This window comes from Protomyctophum bolini, assembly GCF_963924005.1.
Source record: "Protomyctophum bolini genome assembly, chromosome: 22".
In the NCBI taxonomy this organism is placed as follows: domain Eukaryota; kingdom Metazoa; phylum Chordata; class Actinopteri; order Myctophiformes; family Myctophidae; genus Protomyctophum; species Protomyctophum bolini.
This window is the reverse complement of record NC_137883.1, coordinates 35528389-35546563: the sequence shown is the minus strand read 5'-3', so window position 1 is coordinate 35546563 and position 18175 is coordinate 35528389. Positions and strand designations below refer to the sequence as shown.

The 18175-nt window shown below is 41.9% G+C and overlaps 2 protein-coding genes and 1 long non-coding RNA gene across 3 annotated transcripts in view; all 3 read left to right on the top strand.

Moving 5' to 3' along the window:
- Positions 1–4218: 4218 nt before the first annotated feature.
- LOC308309798 (protein SET-like) overlaps positions 4219–18175 on the top strand; it is a gene marked incomplete at both ends in the record, with an annotated part of 53033 nt that continues 39076 nt past the window's right edge. The window contains one exon of the mRNA XM_080755715.1: positions 4219–4320. Coding sequence (XP_080611841.1) covers positions 4219–4320 — 102 coding nt within the window. The remainder of the gene's footprint in view (positions 4321–18175) is intronic.
- Positions 4599–9444, top strand: LOC308310429 (transcription factor TFIIIB component B'' homolog; the record flags this gene model as incomplete). The annotated part of the gene is made up of 9 exons (XM_080756772.1): positions 4599–4802; positions 6189–6301; positions 6440–6514; positions 7038–7232; positions 7735–7868; positions 8240–8334; positions 8464–8518; positions 8913–9068; positions 9272–9444. 9 exons carry the CDS (start codon positions 4599–4601, stop codon positions 9442–9444), a joined length of 1200 nt encoding a protein of 399 aa, XP_080612898.1.
- On the top strand, positions 9462–10688 carry LOC308310104. The gene is made up of 3 exons (XR_013963459.1): positions 9462–9518; positions 10331–10397; positions 10512–10688. It is a non-coding gene; the product is annotated as an uncharacterized lncRNA (long non-coding RNA).

Sequence of the window (18175 nt, the reverse complement as noted above, 5' to 3'; positions counted from 1 at the left end):
AATAATGCTAGAATACATTGTATAATACTAGTGGTATAATCTATATAATTATTTTAGATGAGATCTACATCCTCAGCCTGCTCGCTCTACAGTGACACTCGGTGACAAAAACCCACATTAATGTGAGGGTAGTTCAGACCAGCCCAAAGTCCAATGGTTTCTTAGGTCATAGTATCTGGAAATCTGTTTCGTACATTGGATGGAAGTCATTTATATTTTGCTCTGCTCATGATTTGGGCTGTTTTGAATTCTACTAGATATGGGAACTTCAGGTTAACCAGTATTGTCTGACTCGTACAGCTCTCTTTTTGTAGGATGGAAAGTGAGTGAATTGCTGTCTTGTATTTGCCCATACTTCTACACAATAGGAGAGGTATGGTAATATCATGGTGCAGTACAGGATATGTAGTGATTTGGGATTGAGGATATGTTTTGCCTTAATAACAGAAATGCTCTTTGATATCTTGACTCCCACATGCCTTATGTGAGGTCTCCAGTAGATGTTGTGGTTCAAGAAAACACCATTTTTTTCGTGAACACGTTCTTGTGGTCTATCTTAAGCTTGAGTTCTGTAGCGATTGCAAGGTTGCCAAAGACCATGAACTTTGTTTTTGTTAAGTTTAAATATTTATTGTTGTCGAACCACTGTTTATATTTACTTAATGCTATTATGGTTTGCATATGCTGCTGGATATGCTCTCTGGTACACAAGATGTTTGTGTCACAACTCACAAAGTACATTTCTTTTTTATATTTGATACTGTACACAGGTCATTGATGTACATGATCAATAGTTTCGGTCCCATAATTGATCCCTGCGGTACCCGTATTTTTGATTTATATTAATGATTTAACCATGAACTGCAATAAGTTTCTTCCCATTTTATTTGCAGATGATACTAATCTAATTGCCTCACACAGGAATTTAAACACCCTCGTTAAACATGTTAATGATGAATTTTTGGATGTCTTCAAATGGTTTCAATTGAATAAGCTTACCCTCAATATAAGAAAATGCAACTTCATGATTTTTAGTAATATAAACAAAACATTTCCCAAAGAAAAACCTAGAATTTTAATCAATGGCTCTGAAATTTGCCATGTTCCCCATACTAAATTCTTGGGTGTCATTATAGACGAACATTTAAATTGGAAACAACATATTGATGCTCTATGTATGAAGTCTATGAAGATGCTTTGGTATTTTGAGAAAAATCTGCCCTTTTGTTCTTCCTTCATGTCATTTAACACTCTATTATAGCTTAATTTTCCCTCATATTAATTACTGTAATATTGTCTGGGCTGCTACATATTCAACACATCTCACTAAATTACTGATAATTCAAAAAAGGTTTCTGAGAATGATTTCACATTCAAATCGGTATGAGCCGTCTGCCCCGCTCTTTATTAAATACTCACTATTACCCATTGACAAAGTAAACGTTTTTCAGACCTGTTTTTTTATGTTTAAATTCAAAAAATGCATTCAAGACCTTCCGTCTTCTTTTCACAATTTCTTCCGTGTTACTTCTGACATTCACTCCTACCCCACAAGGCAAAGAGATCATTTTGAATTACCCTATTGTCGCACGTCCAAACATCAATCTTTCATCAAATTTAGAGGCCCTCATCTATGGAACTCCCTTAGATGCTTCACTTAAATCCTCATTATCCTTGCCAATATTCAGAAAACATCTAAAGAAATATCTTATTTTTTCCTCTCTGTAGATTACATGTTTTACCTTGATGCGTTATATTTTCTTTTGTGTGTTGTTGTATTGTTTATTTCTGTTTTTTGTGCAGTCTGTGTTTTTATTTCTGCACAGCACAGCTGCCCCCCTTTGACAACTTGTAGATTCATGTACTGTTCTTTATGAACTTTTAATCTTTTAAACCTATGACCTCTTCCTTCAGGAAAGGATTCCATATTAGCCTTCTGGCTTCTTCCTTTCCTTGTATTTTTGTTAATTTGATATGTTGTCTATTTTTTGTACTTTATGCTAAATAAATAAACCTAAAACCCCACACGTGATATTTTGAAGATTTGATTTGCATTCTCCCAGTTGTATACTGTTGTCTCTTGTCAATGTAGCTCCACAGCCATTTAGATCCAGCTTAGTGCTGAGTATGTTGTGGTGTATGGCGACAAAAGCTTTTTTAAGGTCATTGAATACTCCAATTGTGTAGTTTTTTTTAATTTATCTATGTAGTCTGTTATGTCTTCTGTTATTGATTAGTGCCAATGAAGGTGATCTTGCTCAGAAGCCATACTGTTTGTATTTTTTTGATAATCATCCAGACTGACCAAAAGTATCTTTTCTAATATTTTTGAGAGTTGGTGGTAGCAGAGAAATTGGTCTGTAGTTTTGAAAATTGGGATAGTTTTTGCCACTTTCACTCAGTCCTGAATCCATAGTGGAAGGAAATTCACAAACATTTGGAAGTTGTATTTGGAATTATCACCCCCTTCCAGTTTGATACTTTATACATAGGCAACCTCCCATAATTATGACTTACTGGACTGCAGTGATAAAAACACAATTCTGTTCCTCCTGGTGGGGAGAAAGAAGGCTATCACGAGAAAGTGGCTACAACCACAGCAGCCTATACAGTTGAAAAATGGATTGAGAACTCATATTTACAAAATATAAAAACTGTTTTACTCACTTAGAACTCAGGAAGAACACATCTAATGGATTTGGACTGAATATGCGAATTAAAAAAGTACTCTTTTGTTTATTTTTATTTTTTTGGTGTCTTGCTCATTGTTGACCTTGTATCTGTTTTCAAACGAGTGTAATTATGTGAAAGCGCCTCCTTAGTCTTTTCCAAAAAGCTGTATTTTATTTTATTTTTTCCCCTTTGAATGAAGAATTTTTATTGACACTTTGGTCATGATTGAGTACTGGAAATATATCGATGAGCATCTGACCAGGAGGAGTCATAACATGACTCATGTTTTTGATAAATTCACACCTGTTCGACTTAACAACAATCATAACATCTAACTGTAATGTACCATATGATGCAAAATGTTTGTACTGGACAATTATGATAAAACATAATTTAAAATAAATGTCAATTAAGGTCGCTGTGGTTCTTGTTGTTCTACTAGGTTTGGATATTAAAAGGAATACATTCATACTGTACATTCTATTCATGAAGTCATCTGTTGATTTGAGTTTGTGTGGATTCAGATCTTGGTTGAAGTCGCCACAGATAAATATCATCATATACTCCTAAAAAAGAGTTTCCCTGGTAGCAGAGTACAGATAAATATCATCATATACTACTAAGAGTTTCCCTGGTAGCAGAGTACAGATAAATATCATATACTCCTAAAAAGAGTTTCCCTGATAGCAGAGTACAGATAAATATCATCATATACTCCTAAAAAGAGTTTCCCTGGTAGCAGAGTACAGATAAATATCATATACTCCTAAAAAGAGTTTCCCTGGTAGCAGAGTACAAATCCAGCTTGCAGCATGCTACAGCGACATCCTGTATTCGCTCTTGTAGATCGGCTACTTTTAAGATTAAAGTGTTATAAACCCAAAATGGAATGCTGCCCAGCCTAGGTGGTTGAGGAAAGTGGCGGGTTCTAGGTTGAATCTAACTCAATTATTTTTTTGTAATTGAACTTAAACTTAATTCATAGTGTATTGTGTATACAATGTTTTAGTCAATGTTTTAATGTCTGTCAAGAGATATGCCATTGTGGATTATTTTGACATAGCCTACATTTAAATACACAATAGCCTCAGTTACTGTGTAACTGAAAATTCACCTTTTCGAGTTAATTTAAGACTGAGGATTTAATGTGTACTCACAGAGAGCAGATATTGCCATCATCGTCATTCCTGTAAATATCACTGGGTAACATTATAGCAGATCTATTTGTAGTTTAATTTTAATCGAGACCAAACTATCCATAAGTGTATGATGTTGGTTCCGTAAACTCCTGGGACGTCTGACTCTTTTCGCTGTTGCTCTTCAAACTTTTTCCATAGCTATACAAACACAGAACACTGAAATTGTGACATCACATGAGATTCTTATTTCTAAGTTGCTTGAATTAATTGAAACAGTAGAAGCTATAACTGTTTCATTTCCCCACAAAATGTCTGAGGGCATATGCTACCTGTATTTCTATGTTGGAGCTATTCGCTATTTTGTATTTCACATTTATTTGTTTTGTTTGAAATAATGCATACAATAATGCCGTACTTTGAAAACAAAGTGCTTTCCAAAGAGTTCCACCTGAATGAGAGCGGAGACCCATCTTCAAAGTCGACGGAAATCAAATGGAAGTCAGGAAAGGTATGTGTTAATTGAGCTACATTTGGTAACAATTATGCTGGTGTACACAATGCTCGTTAATCAAGGTAACCACTTGAGGTGTTAGTCCCACAATCCCCAGCCAAGGAGGACTACAGTTAAACTGGCAAGTTGTCCACATTGTCTAATACTGGCACACCCACAGTAATATTGATTAATGTATCTGTCCCTTAAATTAAAGTTAATAATTTTTTGCGTGTGTTTGTGTTTGTGTGTGCTGCCTTTGATGGAACAATATCAGGCATGTGCCAATATACATCATGGACACTTTATATTCTTTGTCTTATTTGAAGGACCTGACCAAGCGCTCCAGCCAGACGCGGAACAAAGCTGGTCGTAAGAGGCAACTTGAAGAGCCAGAGAGCTTCTTCCCTTGGTTCACTGACCACGCTGATGCTGGGCCTGACGAGCTGGGAGAGGTCATCAAGGATGATATCTGGCCTAACCCCTTGCAGTACTACCTGGTAGGTAGCGTTTGCCGTCTTGAATATCATCTGTGATTTTTACTGTTAACTGTGAGCCTCGTCATGGCTATTGCAGCTGTGGCATACTTTTTGACTCACGGTCACGGTGAAAAGTGAACATTGCACCCCTGCTGGGATTTGAAACTTCAGTTGTTTTAGATCTGAGCTGCTTGTTCTATGTAGTTTCAAACTTGTACATGTTTTCATGGACATGTTTGTAGCTGTTCTGCCTTGGTGAGTTTGAAGTTGGTAGTGCTGTCGCCTCACAGCTAGAAGGTCCTGGGTTCGATTCCCGCTCGGGACGCTGTGGGTGCTGGCGGCGTGTTTCCTCCTCCGCGTCATCAGTGCCCATACCCGAAGGCGGGGTTGGCGAAAGGGCCTTTCTGTGTGGAGTTTGCATGTTCTCCTCGTGTCCCCTAGGGTAGGTACCCTCACAAAAAACATGCAGTAATCCTGGACACTAAACTGCCTCCCCCTGGCCAGCCGGGGCGGCTGATGGAGGGGAAAGGAACTGGTTGGAATAACGTGTTCCTTCCACGCGCTACGTCCAACCAGGGAAACTCCCCCCTGTCAGGTGTAAAGGAGCAACTTGGACACTCAGGCATGAAGGAAGCATGAGTTCAAGTCTGTTGCTCTCCCCTTGTCCCCCATATATGGGGACTAGGTTGGTGGAGGGTGTGTAGAGCCCAGGATCACATTAGATGATTGACACAGGGGTGAAAAATGGGTTACAAAATCGTGGGATAAGAAATATATTATTAAAAAAAAAAAGTTTAGATTATTATTACAATATTATTAAAGCCAATTTCCTCAACATGTTGGCTGCATGTAGAACAACAAGAACATGGGTTTAGATTATTACAATTATTAACAAGAATTTGCTGTTTCATCACAGATTAGGAACAAACATTTTAAGATTGTATTTGGCTTTAATCCATGACACCATTCAAAGCGCCAACCTGCTCATCGGGAGTAGTTAGGGGTTCAGTTTCTGTTCGACACTAACTCTGGGGGAGCCCGGGATCAATCCGGACCCTTCCGATCCCCAACCAGCTCCTCTATTACCTGACTGAGCCACTGCCGCCCCCCAGAATAATTTAATTCAATAATGGGTTTAGTGATGCATCATGTAAAAATGTCAAAATATGTGTTGTTATTATCATTATTAACTATAAATAATGAATAGTTGCTGGGTAAACAACTGAAGTGATTTCAGGATGTCTGTTTGGGTTCACATGGCCTCTGATTAGCATTTACTAATCACGTTAAGTGCTTTATTACGTTATTCATTTCTATTGTACTTTATTGCTGTCTACTGTACCTTCTAAACACATTGGCATCTTGCATTTATCATCTTCAATTGTGTTTCACTCTTTGATTTTGTAGAAATGCATGAAAAATTCCACGTCAAAATCTCGTGTGAAGGAATACACTCCGGACCCTGCCAAAATGACCATGAGAGACCTCATCTACTATTTACCGGTCTCTAACCCCATGAGGTGAGTGTCCACTATGGAATTATTTATATCATGTGACACTGCTTGCCTCTAGAAAATGTATTTTTTTTAAATGGATTATTATTACCGTCTTCCTGACTTGTAATTATTTGCTCTTTCTTATTGTTTTTTAATCTCCAGCTCTTATTTAGCACAGGAGTCACAGGGAAAGAACGACGAGGAGATTGTGGTCCCACCTTCTCCAGTTAGACAACCGTAAGACTCTGTCTTATTATATTCCTCTGTTGAAACATACTTACTGTATATGAAGTACCTTTTTTCTTTTGTAACTATATTACATTATTAGTTTAACTTTTTATGTTAGCGTTGTGCACCAGGGCTCCAATCGCTCCATAATAGTATTTCCATTTTTACACCAAATCTCTTTGCCGAAAATAGCCTACCTCACTGGTTCCCGAACACTGGATCGGGACCCATTTGTGGGTCGCGCACACATTTATTTATTATTATTTTTTATGATATTTTTTTGTCTTTTTCTGCCTTTATTGATGAAAGGAAATGGGGGGGAAGACACGTGGCCGTCGGGATCGGGAGTCGAACCCGCGGCACGCCGTCAGGCTGGCTCAGCAGCCTGGGTGCCCAGACGGTTCAGCTAACCGTCTGGGCCGCGGACACATTTCTTCAAGCTCACAACGTTAGCGACACGTTGTGAGCTTGTACATAGGCTCTTTAACACTCAAGCGAGTGAGCCTCAACAAAACTCTCCTGAATTCCGCAGGTCACCCGAGAGGGTCCCGACTCCTCCCCCTCCCCCGAGCCCAGCGCCGTCGTCTCACCAGGCGGGCGAGGACGACGGCGATGACGAACAGGAAGAAGAAGCGGACGCCGACGACTGTGAAGCGGACGACGAGCAGCTGATGGTTCCCAGGGTGAAAGTGGCCGAGGACGGCACGCTGATTATCGACGAGTCCAGGTCAGTGATGTTCAGTCATTCATTATTCTTTCGGCATGCGTCACGTTTCATTCAGGACGTGGTCTGCGCCTTTTTGAAATCAACGCTAAACAGTCAGTTGAGACCGTGGGAAGCAGTGCAGAAGTCGTCAAATGTCTGTTTTTTTGGTGAATTCCTAGTTTTCGTGGTTCGTGTTTTTTTTTTATCGACTTTTCGGTTTACTTTGAAGGGCTCGTGCCAAGCGTGTTAGCTCGGTATAAACAAAGGTTGGTGTTCTATGTTGGTCTACAGATCCACCCTGTGGACAGCAGACGTTACTGAACCTTCTCTCCGGTTCCTTGTCGTGGCTGTGGAACAAGGAAAAAGTCAATTTGAGCGTTCCGTTTTGATCTCTTATGTTGCTGCTGTAGTCGAGTTAATTAAACAGTTAATGCCAGGTATCTATATATATATATATATAATGTGTGAGACAAAACACAAAGGCTTGTTTGTTTTAGTGACGCTCGGCAAACTTGTGTCTCAGTTTGACAGTGGAGGTCAAGAGGGCGAAAGGACCGAACCCAGCGGATGGCAAAGACCCCATCTTTGAACGTGGCTCCACCACCACTTACTCCAGCTTCAGGAAAGGGAACTATACTAAACCCTGGTCCACTGAAGGTACATGCTGATTGTACTATATGTTTAGGTGGACATCTTGCTGCTGTTAGGGGTGCAACTGTCCATTGTTTTCTTGCTGATTATTCAAAGTGTAGTTGTTATGGTTGCTGTGGGTTTCTCAAAATAATTCAGAAGAACAAGTTGTACGACGTTGTGTCATGCTAAAATAGCTGATCTCCAAGCTCACAGTTGTGTTCCGATCCGTCGAAGCTGTGTAGCTTGTGGATTTGGTATTTTTTTATGTATTTTAAAACCGTTGTCTTTAATAAAATGCCCACATAGGGATAGTGTTGTAGCCCCATTGGATTAAAAAAATGTAAATTAATCCACACCAGACTTTGACTTTAACGTTCTTATTTTCTTTCCATCAGAGACAGAAATGTTCTTCCTGGCGATCAGCATGGTGGGGACAGACTTTTCCATGATCTGCCAGTTGTTTCCTCACAGAGGTCGGTCACAGATAAAGGTCAGTGGAGATCTGAACCAATGCTATGAACGTATTTAATTAACACTGTTAAAGTGTCTACAAGACTAAATATACATTGACGCACATTCGTACGTAGCGTTGCATTCATTGAGTTTTTAACCTTTTCAGCACAAGTTCAAGAGGGAGGAACGGGGCAATTCCTGGAGGGTCGACAAGGCTTTCAGTAGGTATTTGAATGTCAGACGTTGCTTTTGCAACTCTTATCTCGTTTTGTTGTCTTATCGTGTTCTGTTGTGGCAGGGATTTGTTTATGTCTACGTATGCAACTTTTCTGCTTTAGAGAGATTGGTTTAGGGAATTAGGGCAGGCGCGTTGGTTACAAGAAATGTTATCTATCGCTTTATCGAGAGATAATATGGGCAAATATTGAACCATATGCCACTGTTTCCCAACCTTGGCATCAAGATCACAATGCGTTGAGCTTGTAGATCAGTTATTTTCGCTATTTGTTTTACTACGGGAACCATGTTGTGTAATGTGTGTGCACTCCACTGCCTTATTCAATAGAGCTGATCTATCGAGTGGCCTTTAACACTATCCTGTAACGTTTCCTATAGAAGAGAAGCGTAAGTTGGATATCGAGTTCTTCTCTAAGCTCCTGGAGAAGATCCTTGAGGTGCAGAAATGCAAGAAGCCCAGAGCCCCCAGGCAGAGGAAGCCCAAGTCGCCCGACGAGAAAAAGACCACGAGGAAACCCAGCAGGAAGACAAAAGGTAACGGAAACGGTTCAACATCACTGCACTCCACTAAGACCAGGTGTAAAATGGTTTGGATTGAATTCAGTTAGGCTGGTGTTGGAGATTTATGTTTTCCTTGAGTTGGAGCGAAATACTGCATATCGTCGCAGTTGGGTTGAAGAAGTCTTGTATGTCCAAACTGTTAACTTTCAGTAAATGTATGTACCTTGTGCTTTCAGGAATTAAGAGTGCGGAGACGATACTGAGCGACGTAGAAGAGGAGGAGGAGGAAGAGGAGGATGGAGGGGCTGACATGGTGGAGGGAGAGAAGGAGAACGAGGACGTCTCTAACGAGAGAGGAGATCCTGCTTCCCCGCAAAGGAAAGGGAAACGCAAGAAGAAAGACAGTTGACTCGTCGTCACCCAGTGAGAAGAAGAAGAAGAAAAAGAAGAAAACAGATGAAGAACAATCCAGTGAGCAACAAGGTACAGGAGTTCCTTTCCTTTCCCCAGTGTCATTATTGACTACATGCACTGTTTTACAAAGTGTGGGGCGGCCGGGCCCTCTCTAGAGCCCTGCACGGGTCCAAAACCCCAGTCCTAGCCTTGAGAACGACAAAACATTTAGTTTTGTAACGGGTGATGTTCGAGTGACTGGCACACCTACGTCCTTCCATGAACACGGCCACTGGCCCTTGGTGTTCGAGCCCCGCCCGGCTCGGCACCAGCCCAACGAGGGTCTGCAATTTATTAGCCCGAGCCCGACCCTAAGGCTTACAAGTAATGCTCAAGTGTTTTTTAAAAAAGCATTGAAGGAAAAATAAATGCAATTCTTGCAGTATGTACTACTGTAACTGTAACTGTAGGAAATGAATTGGTCTTGTGTCTTGTAGCGTCTCAATCTTTATTTTTTTATCCCACGATTTTGTAACCCATTTTTCACCCCTGTGTCAATTATCTAATGTGATCCTGGGCTCTACACACCCTCCGCCAACCTGGGGAGAGCAACGGACTTGAACTCATGCATCCTTCATGCATGAGTGTCCAAGTCGCTCCTTTACACCTGACGGGGGGAGTTTCCCTGGTTGGACGTAGCGCGTGGAAGGAACACGTTATTCCAACCAGTTCCATTCCCCTCCATCAGGCGCCCCGGCTGACCAGGGGGAGGCAGTTTAGAGACCAGGATTCTTTCTATAATGGGGGTCATATTTCTTTCCCTAGTCAAAGGGTGACTACAGCTTAAAATGAGTTCTGCATTGGACTTCAGTCATTGAGTTTCTTTGTTTTTGTACATCCAGTCGAGGCATGTCTGCCTGAAGCTGGGGATGCAGCAGCGCTGCCCGAGGACCAGGCGCCTATGGACAGGTACCGACGCACCGCCTGCACTTAGAAACACCACCAACTCTTGCTTTCACCTCGTTTTTATTTTCCAGCAGCATTTTTGCTAAAATACATTATCCCTTCCATGTACATGTACAGTTCTAGTAAGACTGAAGAATCTGTGACGACGGCGGCCGTCAAGAGCGCCGTTGTGATCAAACCGGCGCTGCTGTCGCGAGGCCGAGCAGCGAAGCCACTCGTACCGCTGGGCCGTAAGTGGGGCAAGAAAGGACCGGCGCCGTCCACCAAGGACCCCCCGGCCGCAGGAGGAAAGAGCTCGGCTGACGACAAGGTGGTCATTTGTACACACACACGGCCTTTTGGCTCGTACGTAACGTCATATATATATCGTTGCTGTCGGGCGAAAAACCCCTCTTATCTCCATATTTTAATTTCAGTTTATTTTATTTATAGTACAAAATCACCCCAAAGGCGTCTCTTGCTGCACTTCATAGCATTAATACATCAACAAACAAAACAAATCAAAGACTTGATTGTGTTTTCTTTTTGTAAATGAATGCCCTACATGGTCATAATAAATACATTGTCACGCAAAAGTGTCAAAAGTAGAAGATCTACAAGCTCGAAATGTGGCGCATAGCAACACGTTCTGAGCTTGTAGATCTGCTACCTTTGCTATTTTTTTTTTTCTTCATTTTAATCCTGAAAAGTAAAAGTTTTGGTTGGACAAGAGACGAAAGCTATGACGTAAGACCAAAAATGGCCTCCAAGTCATGAATATGGTGAAGCGATTGCTGATGCAAAAAGCGGCATAGTCTTACTGAAGGTCACCCGTTTTAGGTCCATGAAGAATCGTCACCTTTGAGGCCAACGGAAGAAAACAAGCAGGATGGGGACGATTCCTGTGAAGGTGAAGACGAGTCTACCGTTTCACCTCCCAAGCGTACCGGGTACAAAACTGAGGCCCATTCTACAAATGCCTTCTAAATCCTGACAGTTTTCTGAAAAACCCATGTTTCTATTTCAGTGATGCTCAACCTTTTTCATGTCAAGGACCCCCAGAATTATATGTATTTGAACGATTTTTCAAAAATAGCAGATCTACAAGCTCATAGCATGGCACTCGGTGCTGCGCTATGAGCTTGTAGATCTGCCATTTTTCAATAGCTAAAGCATAACATGATGCTTAAAACACCAAAGGGGGTTGCTGTCCAGAATGGGTTAAGTGTATGCCCGTTTCCAAATTGCATCGTTGAGTCGAACACCTCAAATCATACCTGTAAAAAATAACTCGTAAACGGCCCACAGTATAATTGCCAGTCTGTGTGTTTTTCTGTAGATATGGGAGACTGCCCAAACCTGTCCAGCACTTGAACTATTCAGCCAAAGAGGATGCTGCACTTTCCTCCGCGTCTGACGGGCTGACCCCCGAGTCTGCCTCCAAGCCCAAGCGCCTCGTCAAGAAGGCCAAGGCCAAGTCACGACCCAAGAAGCCACAGCTGGTGACCCTTAGGGCTTCTCAATCAGAGGGCAGTGACGATGACCACGACGACAATGGTAGGGATGCACAATATTGAAATGTTGGCCAGAATCCGTTCACCGATTAGTTTCATGGTCGATTAATTTCTCACTACAACCTGTTATAGATTTTTTTTTTAAACTGTATGCTTTATTAACTGATTTATTAGTTCATGGTTAGTTCAAACAACTTAAATATATTATTTTTTACTTTTACTAAAAATGTTCCAACTTGTTGACCCTTTTGAAAGCTTCCCCAGAAAACAAAAGTCTTCAGCCCTCATCATCACAATACTTTTCTAGCTTCACATTCAAACCAACTAGTAAGAGAGTGGCGACACGCTTTGATCTCGCCGCAAAGAGGGGTACCATGGGCTATAGCTCCAAACATTGGAACTATCCCATTGAGACAAAGCGGGGTGCCATGGGCTATAGCTCCAAACATTGGAACTATCCCATTGAGACAAAGCGGGGTGCTATAATCAAATATTGAACCAATGGAAAGTAGTAAAAAGTGCTTTGGACAAAACCTCTGTTTCCATTGGACCCTCAAAATGTCTGCTAAAGCAACTAGCTCCACCACCTCTCCCCCTCTCATGGAAGCAATTGACAATAGATAAAGTTACACCACCAACTCTGATGAGGCTGTATTGCTTTGTTTAAAAAAATATATATATCCTGATTTTTATTTATTTTTCATTTCCTGATAAATTAACATTTTGGAGTTATGAGGTTTCCTCTCGACAGCAGACATGTACTGTATAACTACTACACCATGCATGTCATAATTATACTGTATGTAGCATAGCTGAGATATCTGAGCTCCTCTACTCTCGATGCCAGTTTGTCTAGGCTGCTCCTCCTCCTGGCTAACTTCCATTCTTTTTTTAAACACTTTATTTCTATCTTTATTGATGCAGCAATGAATGAATAAACATAATTATGTGTACATTTTGTTGTATCCGGCATGTAAATATCCCCCCCCCCCCCCCCCCAATCAAGGTCAGAACAAGACAAATAGTACAAGACAGTAAAAGTAATCAGTAAACTAGTATTGAAAGTACTAATGAACATAGTAAAAATAAATCAATAAATAAAAATAAAAAAAGGGTAAAACAGCATTTTCAGTTTAGATAGTAAATTGCTCTATATCCAACTGTCTACTTACTGAGGGCCTCTAACCAGAGGTCGCCCAATGTCAGGTTTGGTGTGAGGTATCAGATTGTACAGGGGAATATGGGTTTAAGTGAAAGGTATACTTTCCACAAACTCCATGAAAGGGGTCCAAGTCATAATGTATATCTATCTTTAGAACCACTACGGTTGTACCTTAGTTTCTCTAGGGGAATCATGGAGAGAACCTCTTTGACCCACTGTCTGAACGAGGGAGGTTTCCCCCGATTTCCATTGTCGAAGTATCAATATACGAGCCAAAAGCGTTGTGAATGCCACAGCGTTTGCCTGAAGACCCGTGAGCCGTTCCTCGATTGGAGACACCCCAAAAACAGCAAATCACCGGGCAGGGATCCACCGTTCCACCACATACATAATGACACCGCCTCGAAAGATGTCTCCCAAAAACCTGACTAATGATTGGCATGACCAAAACATATGACCCAGCGTGGCAGGCGTGTGCTGGCATCTCGGACAGCCAGCACCAAAACCGGGTGCAGGTCTTTTTTCCGACAGCATATTGATCCGAAACCTCAATCCTAACCTAACCCTAACCGCAAGCACGGGAGCAGCGCATGTCGGACCATCGCTTTTTCGCATCGCAGCGAATGTCCCCCCGCTGCGGATCGGATCGTTGCCCCGTCGGCTAGAATGCTGTCGGAAAAAAAGGCCGCCTCCCATCAAAACCAGGGTAAATCTTGGCTTTTCATTGGAGTAGTGGAGCCTATATGTACAACCTTGAATTGGATGAGGCCGTGTCTTATACACAAGGAGGTGGTGTGAATTCTTCTTAGACAGTTAAGCCAAGACTCGTCCGAAAACGTGACGTACAGATCTGTTTCCCAAGAGCCAATTTAGTGTTATCAAATGAAGGGGGTTTGATATCTTGTAGTACTTCATACATTTTTGATATATTCTTTTTTTTTTTGTTGCTAACTTCCATTCTGTCTGCTCTCAGGCTCCAAGCTCTCCTCCTCCGGCTCCAGACAGAGGTCCCACCAGAGACGCTCTTACTCCAGAAGGAAGTAGCAGCCTTGAAGCAAAAGAAAAACACGTTTTTGAATAGGACATTTCTAAAATGCATGTGTTACACATCATCAATACGCTAACGTGCACTCCTCTCATTTCCTTGGCCAGGGTTCCTTGGCTCAACAACGCGTTGATTGAGCCCTGATTTATACCGTTTATCATCTCGGTCTCGCGTGCCAATAAGAATGGCCCATCTACACGCTCACAACGACGCATTGCGTGGTGAGCTTCGGTTATTTTTTGGTGTGCCTTAAGGCCTGTTCATACTCCAGATTTAGGTGATAAGGTGACCACCGAAAACTACAAAATCATGTGTAAAGGCTCATAGTCTGGATTTACGGTGGTGGGGGAACTACAACATGACATCACGAGCCGCGGTGAAGAGCAAACCACCGCCACCGCCACCGCTCCAGCCCTTCTCTCTGTTTTTACTCACCACCGCTTAACGTTATTTCAGCTCCGGTGGTCACCTCACCACCGGAGCGGTGGTCACCTCACCACCTAAAATCCAGACTATGAATAGGCCTTTAAGCGGCTCACCACCTTACTTTACTTTTTACTTTTTACTTAACCACCGTGGTCACCTTATCACCTAAAACCTGAGCATGAATAGGCCTTTACTGCCATAGGTCTGACTCACTTGCTGTTAAATGCTTGAGTGGTTCAGTTGTCTTGCGTTAGTCCTCCTGTGTCTTCACATGTGGGAGGTAAAGAGATGTAGAGGAATGACGATGAATAAATGATGGTGAAGATGGGCTCAGTCTTAAAGTCTAAAAGACCAAAAGTAAGTGTAACCAAGCATCACATAAGCTGTGGCAAATCACATTTCCGCATTTGAATATTACATTTAGTTTGTAATATTACAATTTAGTTTTGCGTTTTTAAGTTAAGTTAAGTTTTTTTTTAACAAAATCTTTAACATTTTCATTTCCTCTTACTTTATTTTTTAGCTAAAGTAACAATAATTTGTCTTTAATGACAAGTGTTACATAATCGTGATTTGTGACATGCCTATTGCCTATAAAAAACGAAATAAAACAAAAAATACTTGGTTTGTGGTTTCTCTGCTTGGACATTTCTCATTGTAGTTTGAGCAAATAGGGTTATGTTTGGTTATGGCCTCTTGATAAGATTTGTATTTTGTATTTAGGATTGCCATTAACTACAAGTATCGGCAAGACGGCAACAAGTCGTTCTTGGGTTCACATAAACAGTTAAAAATATACACACACAACTGCAAATAAAAACCATACATTTCAAATAAATAAACTACACAAATAAGTAGAGATGCTGCTTTTTTCGCTTGGAAAGGAGCCAGCTTGGGTGGTTCGAGTGTCTGGTTAGGATGCCTCTCGGACGTCTCCCTAGGGAGGTCCTCGACGCACGTCCCACTGGGAGGTAGCCTCGATACCCAGGCTTTCATTAATGCTTGTCTAATAATGTCTAATACAATCAGATGGGACATTTCCTTTTCAGGAGTGGGACTGTCAATGGAGTGAATTGCAATTTAGGTTGGAAATCCTCTTAAGGATGGAGATAATCTCATACTGGATCACATACAGTAGGCCTACGTTGCTTTTCATGCTATTATTATACAATATATAAAATACTTATTACTGCATAGCTGAGGGAATTGTTGCAGAGGAGAGCAGACCACTTCAGCCATTTTCAAGTATTTGGTCCTCACTATTCACTAATGCTCGTAAGATGCCACCATTTATGTCTACTTCTGTGTCTCGGAGGTCTGTGTGGACATTTCAGAATCCTGCCTACCAGTGATCAATGCATTGCCAGGTCATAAGTTGGGCAAACATCTGGCGAATCCCTCTGTCTCCAAGCAAGGCCAAATGTTCTCTAGTATGCAGCAAAGACAACTCGGGCCTCCAGCTGTGTCCAGCAGCATACCATGGGTAATGTTGCACTGGCAGTGGGTGGCACAGCTTCTGAGGAAGCCGGCAGAGCTGTGAGTCAGATTCCCTTCATCAGACCAGGAGAGGCCTGGCCCGGCAGAAGTCCGTATAGCAGCTGGAACAACAACAGATATGCTTGCTCCTGGAAAGTGATGGGAGACGAGAGTTGGTCTGGGCAAGCAGCTAGTCTTTCCAACAGAGATCACGCAGAGATAAGCCCAGACGTTGTGACGTGGCCCACAGCTGCCAAGAGGAGTCTTCATCTGGAAGAAGGCAATGCCAGTGTAGCACCCAGACCCAGCCCATACCCGGGCCCAGTGTAGCACCCAGACCCAGCCCAGACCCGGCCCACAACAACAGCCCTGCCAATGGGCGTAAGTGATGCAGGGCTGAGGGGCATCGTGTGGGTACGACTATCAAGGAGCTGACAGAGGAGGCAGAGAAAGCCAGTAGGGATAGAGTTTGGGGTTCAACAACACAAGGAGGGGCAGCGGTAGGGGGTAGTGGTGATATACTGCCCCATTCAGCCACTGCCTATTGTACCCACCTGGCAGGAGATGTACTGGGTAGGGTAGGGGGTGACACATCCCTGAATGGTACCTCCAGCTGACCCTATGTGCACCGGAGGGGAGGCAGCGCAGGGCAGGACGAGATGCCAAGCTTAAGCAGGAAGGAAGAACATTGGCAGGCAGGTTCGGTCATTTCAATTCAACCAAGATATTATTATTGTTTTAAAAGGCTGTAGTTTTCTTTGAATCCCCATTGATGATGTAATTTTGACAGGTTACACTTTCAGCCCACCAATGTGATGCTGATGCAGAGCGAGTAAAGTTGTGCCATCTTATACTGTGCATAATCTGGGCCAATTACATGAAGATTAGATATTAGAAAATGGGCAAATTAAGTGTTCCTCCAGTGTGGTTGAATGGTGACGCGAGGTGGACACGCCTCTAATTAGTTAGGTTTGACTCAGGCCACATGTGAGAGAGATGTGACTGCTCAACATCCCCTCCTCTAGTGTACACCCCACTGTACACGAACAAAACAAACCAACACATTATTGTTTTCTTGCTTGGACAGTGTCAAGTCTCAACACATCCCTTCAATTCAGTCCCATCCACCGATCAAACGAACATGTGCTCGTAAACAGAGCTCCACCCACCTCCATGGCAGTGGCATCCATGATCCACCACATGAAGAGGTTTACAGCCAGGAACCTGTAAGTTGAAGTTTTGTCAGGATTCAGCATGGCGCAGCAGGCCCAGAGCAAGGTGAGTCTGTTCATTCATGTTACTGTAATACTTTGAGTGTTTGACGTTAATTATAATGCTAAGAGGAGGCCAAGTCAACCGTCATGATTATTTATGACCGTTGACAGTCATTTGTTTACACAATGCATTTTTTATCGAGTCTGGCCTTTTTTTCCCTCAGTGGTAAAACTACATCTGCATGGTCTTGATCTAGCCCCACAAGCAGAACCCAATGGTAGTAAAGTTTCTGACATTTTTATGACTTTACAAAGCTAAGTCCAATCATAAAAGCTTTCGGAGGGTTCCGAGAGGGGCTAGGTCTTGATCCAAAGGCTGACACAAATACCGGTATAACGATTGTTTGTAATTTTCTTCAGATGGGTTCAATCTACAACCTACTGGAAAAGCATAGGCTGGAGTCGTACTACAATCAATTCATTCAGTTCGGTGTGAAAGATGAGAGAGATTTCATTGATGGTGTTACAGATGAAGACGTGAACAGCATGGGTAAGAGATTGTGGATTAAATTGAATGCCTTGCAATTCCCAATTGCTTGTGATTTTGGTCAGATAGTAAACTCAAATTGACATTAAACGGCACATATTTTACATCATTCATCAGTCACCAATATATAGCTACTCATCATGGGCAATTGTTGTTTTTCTTCTGTTGTGCTAAACAGAAATGATTGTTTAAAGTTGTAAATGTATTGTCAAATAATAGTCTAGCTGTTGCTGACTATCTATAACCAAAGTCAAAGTAAGGATAATTGGGACAAAGTGAAAATAGAAACGGCAAATATAGCATAAAATCCACAACAGTTTCTGTAACTAAACTGCAAAACAGGTTTAATGCTGCCACCAAGTGGCAACAAATAAATCTCATCTACTAGCAGAACATTAGAAATTACTGCTAAGTTACT